General features: G+C 42.3%; 2 protein-coding genes and 1 pseudogene across 2 annotated transcripts in view; 1 reads left to right on the top strand and 2 right to left on the bottom strand.

Annotated features, from left to right (window-relative positions):
* On the top strand, nt 7–2,361 carry LOC104708900. The gene has a single exon (XM_010425557.1). The coding sequence runs from the start codon at nt 690–692 to the stop codon at nt 2,214–2,216; it is 1,527 nt and encodes a 508-aa protein (XP_010423859.1). The 5' UTR covers nt 7–689; the 3' UTR covers nt 2,217–2,361.
* On the bottom strand, nt 2,591–3,023 carry LOC104708896 (annotated as a pseudogene).
* LOC104708897 (probable mediator of RNA polymerase II transcription subunit 37c) overlaps nt 3,134–5,834 on the bottom strand; it is a 4,103-nt gene continuing 1,402 nt past the window's right edge. Inside the window, exon 2 of the mRNA XM_010425552.1 lies at nt 3,134–3,795. Within this exon, the coding sequence (XP_010423854.1) occupies nt 3,437–3,795 (359 nt within the window). The 3' untranslated portion in view covers nt 3,134–3,436. The remainder of the gene's footprint in view (nt 3,796–5,834) is intronic.

The raw sequence follows: 5,834 nt of genomic DNA, 5'->3' as shown, positions 1-5,834 counted from the left end.
TCACCCACAAACCTTCCCCCTTAACCAATCTTCTTCTTACATAAACACCTCTCATTCCCACCGTTTCCAAAAGAGAAAGCTTTCCACACACAAAAAAAAAGAACCAGAACACAAACAAGTTTTGTTCAATCTTTGAGGTAAAGATTGGATTTTTTGATAAAAATTGTCGTGAATGAAATGGGGGAGCTTTTGTTGTCTCGTCTACTATTGAATCAGTCAACCTCATCCATTGTTGCTTATCTCAAAAGGTATTTCCTTAGAGGTTCTTCTTCTTAAAAAAGTTAAGTTTGGGGGTGCTCTGATACTTTGAATGTAATTTGTAGCAAAAAAAGGAAAGATTTTTCTGATTATAATTTCGATATGTATATTTCTCGGATGGGTTTGAGTCGGAGTTTCCCGCCGCTTTTTGGGGGATTTCGGGAACTTCTAGGGTTAGGGTTGGATATTGTGTTTCTCTAGCAGTCTTCTCTCCTTTCTTGAGACTAAAAAGAGGTTTTTTTTAATTGTTTTTTTTTGGGTTCCTGGGAATTGAGATTTGGGATCTTAATCAACATGTGGGTTAATTGGGAGATCTGGGATTTGGGAGATCTTGTGGAGGATTGAAAAAAAGAAAAGAAAAAGCTTTATTATTATAGATTTAAGAATGGACAAGAAGTGAAGAAGGTGGAAGTTTTTTGTTTGTGTGTGAAATGAAAGGTTCTTCTATTCTTGCTGTTTTGTCAATGGAGAACCATCATCCTTCAACGCTCTTATCTATGGATTCTAGTGGTTCATCTCATGAGGAACTTGATCTGGAGATGAACAACAATGGTAATAGGCAAATCACTCTTTACAATCCACCAGACATCAATCTGCCTTTGTCTGTAGGACGAAGCTCTCCTTCATGGAACTTGGATTCTTGTGATAACATTTTGGATGTTGGTCTTAGCTCCCATGTCTACGAGACCGAGACTTTTCTCAATGTGGTTCCGAGCAAAGTCGCCAAGAAATGCTTGAAACGGAATGATAGTATGTGGGGAGCTTGGTTTTTCTTTAGCTTCTACTTCAGACCTGCGTTGAATGAGAAATCAAAGTCTAAGGTCATTAGGGAAGCTAGTAGTGGAGGAGGAGGAGGATGTTTTACTGGGTTTGATAAATCTGATCTCAAGCTTGATGTGTTTCTTGTTCAGCATGATATGGAGAACATGTATATGTGGGCTTTTAAGGATAAACCCGAGAATGCTCTTGGGAAAATGCAGTTGAGAAGCTATATGAATGGGCATTCACGTCAGGGCGAGCGTCCGTTTCCCTTTAGCGCAGAGAGAGGCTTTGTTCGGTCTCACCGAATGCAGAGGAAGCATTACAGGGGACTCTCTAATCCTCAATGTCTTCATGGGATCGAGTTTGTGCCTTCGCCGAGTTTGTTGTGTGTCAGTGAAGAAGATAAGAAGAGATGGATGGAGCTGACGGGTAGAGATTTGAAGTTCACTATCCCTCCTGATGCTAGCGATTTCGGTTCATGGAGGAATCTTCCCAACACGGATATTGAGCTTGAGAGACCGCCTCATGTTACAAAACAGGCACCAAATAACGCCAAGAAGATTCTCAATGGCTCGGGTTTACATTTGACAAGTAACGCGTCTTTCAGTAGCAATGGGGACTCTTCTGATCAATCTCCAGCAGGAGGAGTCAACAACAACAAGAAGAGAAAAGAGTTTTTATCTCCGGGAAGCAGTGAAGAAGAATGTTGTTTGACTGTTAACAACATTGAGACTCACCATGCCAAGGACCCGCCCAGTTGGGTGAACGACTTCACTGGAGTGATGAAGAACAGCTGCGGACCCGTGACAGCAGCAAAAACGGTGTACGAGGACGAAGAAGCTTATCTGGTTGTAATAACTCTACCGTTTGTGGATTTGAACACCGTGAAGGTTTCATGGAGGAACAATATCACAAATGGTATCGTGAAGGTCACAGGAATGAGCACTTCGAGGGCTTCATATGTGAAGAGACGGAACCGGACTTTCAAGCTGGTTGATCAGACGGCTGAGCATTGTCCACCGGGTGAATTCATGAGGGAGATACAATTGCCAAATCGGATTCCGGAAGAAGCAAACATCGAAGCATATTTTGATGGGACTGGACCAGTTTTAGAGATTGTGGTTCCAAAACTGAGAGGAGGAGTGGAGGAAGAACACGAGGTTAGAGTTTGTCTACGGTCACACCACCTCGGATGAAAGATGCAACCTTGTTTTATGTGTTTGTAGAAGCATTTTGTTGTGTACAATGGGAAAAATAAGCAAAAGCAGAAGCATAAGTGCTCTTTTCTTTTTCACTTTTAATTTTTTTCTGCTTCGGTTGCAATATATATTTTATTCTTCAGAGCAAGTTGTATTTAACCATATATTTTAATTTGATTACTAGAATACAAGTTTTTTTTGTTTCCCATGTAAAGATTTCATTTTTATAGAGACAAAAGACTAGTTTTATCGTTTTGTCTACTGCTCAATCTCATTTTTTGGTAGCCCTGTGAAGAATTCCACACAGATATGTATGTAACCAGTTATATCACTAAGCATTTTAAAGAGAAAGGGTTACCAGACAAACAACAAACATTGAGTTAGTTACTTGGCTCAAATAAAAAAGATAAATCATAAAAGAACCAACACAAAACAATGACAACTTAGTCGACTTCCTCGATCTTGGGGCCAGCACCACCTGAGGCAGGAGGAGCTTCATCGTAGTCCATTCCAGCAGCTCCAGGACCACCGGCTTCACCACCAGCTCCTCCTTGGTACATCTTAGCGATGATCGGATTACAAACACCCTCCAACTCCTTCATCTTGTCTTCAAACTCGTCAGCTTCAGCCAATTGGTTACCCTCACTCAAGCCATTGGATTGCTTCGTCAATCGAGTCCTCTATCTTCTTCTTGTCTGCCGCGGGAAGTTTCTCACCGATCTTCTCATCATAAAGGAAAACGAAAATTTCCTTGCTGAAAAAAAAAAAAACCAAAGTGGTTCTCTTGTTTCCTTTTATCAAATTTTTTTATCTTTAGCATTTGGTATTAATTATTTTATACATCTTGCATTTAAAAACCTATAAACAAGGCAGAGGGTTTTTCCCAACTGTAGTTGGTCCAGCCAAAACCGAAATTCAAATCGGTTCGTGTTTAAACCGGATTTGGGCAGCACCTACCCGAAAGGAAAGGAGGACCATGTCGATACAGCAATACAGGTATGTAATAAGTTCAACTAGAGAAATTTTCCTAAGCAGTTACAATATCACTAAGCGTTTTAGAGAGAAAGGGTCACCAGACATTCAGACAACAACAAACAGAGAGTACTTATCTCAAATAAAAGAGATAAAAAACAGAGAAAACCAACACTAAAAATGACTAATAAACAACTTAGTCGACTTCCTCGATCTTGGGTCCAGCACCGCCTAAGGCAGGAGGGTCAGTGCCGGGGCTGCTTCAAACTCGTCAGTTTCATCCAACTGGTTACCCTCGAGCCACTGGATCGCCTGCTCAATGGAGTCCTCGATCTTCTTCTTGTCTGCACATTGAAGTAAGCAGGAACGGTGACCACAGCGTTCTTGATAGTAGTGCCAAGGTAAGCTTCACACTTCTCACGCATCTTACTGAGAACCATGGAAGAGATCTCCTCAGCGGCGAACTGTTTCTCTTCACCCTTGTAGTTGACTGCGATCATTGGTTTCTCAGCAGTTCCTGAAGTGATGACAGTGAAAGGCCACAACTTCCTATCGCTTTGGACAGATGCATCACTGAATCTACGACCAATTAACCTCTTTGCATCTGTCAAAATTAAACAAAACAACATCAATAGACCGAACACACAAAAATCAAAATCAAAGTGAACAGACCAAATCATCAACTTATTAAACTAAAATTCTTTGGTCAGAGAAGATAAAAATCCTAACTTTTAAACAAATTCACAAGAATAGTTCTCAATCAGCTTACGGTACAACTCAAAGAAGTAATTTAACTCAAAACCCTAAAAATCATCCTATACAAACCCTAAAAATTCGCACTTTAACTCAAACACGAAACAACCAGAGAATTCTTAAGAGCAGAGTAAATAATAAGATGAGAGAGTAGACATACCGATCGCAGGACCTTCTCCTTTACCAGCCATTGTTATCACGATAACAGAGGAAACAAAAAAGCTTTAGAAGAAGAGACGAAAATTTTTTAGAGCAGAGAAGAGAGCAGAGAAAAGTTTTTTTTAGGTTTGTGAAGAGAATAGCAACGGAGCATTGGTTTTATATGATTGAGACATTTCCAGAATGTTCCGGCGATGTGGTATGAACCGTTAGATTAAGTTTGGGATTGATCCGACGGTTAAGAAGCGATGGATAAACAAAAGGGATTGGAAAACTGCTCCTAATATGATGGAAAGCCACCACTAATGGATTGGGTTAAGTGCAATATAATATAACTAAGCTGGGCAAACCAGCGATCACTGTTCGAAAAACACCACAAGATGGGATCCATCAGAAAAGCTCAACAGAAAAAGTCTTTAACTATCTAACATGAACAATAAAGAGAGAGACAGGTCAAGATCCAACTGATTAGTCGACCTCCTCGATCTTAGGTCTAGCACCGCCTGGAGCAGGAGGAGCATCTTCGTCCATAGCATGGGGACCTGGACCACCGGCTTCACCACCAGCTCCTTGGTACATCTTGGCAATGATTGGGTTGCAGATACTCTCGAACTCCTTCATCTTGTCTTCAAACTCGTCAGCTTCAGCCAATTGGTTACCCTCAAGCCATTGGATTGCTTCGTCAATCGAGTCCTCAATCTTCTTCTTTTCTGCAGCTGGAAGCTTCTCACCGATCTTCTCATCACGGATGGTATTCCTCATGTTGTAAGCGTAGTTCTCAAGAGCGTTCTTGGCTTCAACCTTCTTCTTGTGCTCCTCGTCCTCAGACTTGTACTTCTCTGCTTCTTGAACCATCTTCTCGATCTCATCCTTAGAAAGGCGACCCTTGTCATTCGTGATGGTGATCTTGTTCTTCTGTCCGGTGGTCTTGTCCTCAGCAGATACGTTGAGGATACCATTTGCGTCAATGTCAAAGCAGACGGTGATCTGAGGCACACCACGTGGAGCCGGAGGGATTCCGGAGAGCTCGAATTTACCGAGAAGGTTGTTGTCCTTGGTTCTGGCTCTCTCACCTTCGAACACCTGGATCAACACGCCGGGCTGATTGTCTGAGTAAGTGGAGAAGACCTGCTCCTTCTTGGTCGGGATGGTTGTGTTTCTCTGGATCAAAGTGGTCATGACACCACCAGCAGTTTCAAGACCGAGGGAGAGAGGAGTGACATCAAGCAAGAGAAGGTCTTGAACCTTTTCGTTTCCTTCACCGCTTAGAATAGCTCCCTGGACGGCTGCACCGTATGCAACAGCCTCGTCAGGGTTGATAGACTTGCAGAGCTCTTTACCATTGAAGAAATCTTGGAGAAGCTGTTGAACTTTGGGGATACGGGTGGAACCACCGACAAGAACAACTTCATGGACTGAGCTCTTGTCCATCTTAGCATCACGGAGACACTTCTCAACAGGCTCCATACACTTCCTGAAAAGATCCATGTTAAGCTCTTCGAATCTAGCACGGGTAATTGGAGCAAAGAGGTCAGCTCCTCCGTAGAGAGAGTCAATCTCGATGGTCGTCTGCGCCGTGGAAGAAAGAGTTCTCTTTGCTCTCTCGCAAGCTGTTCTCAGCCTCCTAAGGGGTCTTGCGAGGCCAGTGATGTCCTGCTTGCTCTTCCTCTTAAACTCTTGAACAAAGTGGTTAACCATTCTGTTATCGAAATCTTCACCACCAAGATGAGT

Source organism: Camelina sativa, chromosome 8 (genome assembly GCF_000633955.1).
Source record: "Camelina sativa cultivar DH55 chromosome 8, Cs, whole genome shotgun sequence".
Taxonomy (NCBI): domain Eukaryota; kingdom Viridiplantae; phylum Streptophyta; class Magnoliopsida; order Brassicales; family Brassicaceae; genus Camelina; species Camelina sativa.
This window is presented reverse-complemented; position numbering and strand designations above follow the sequence as displayed.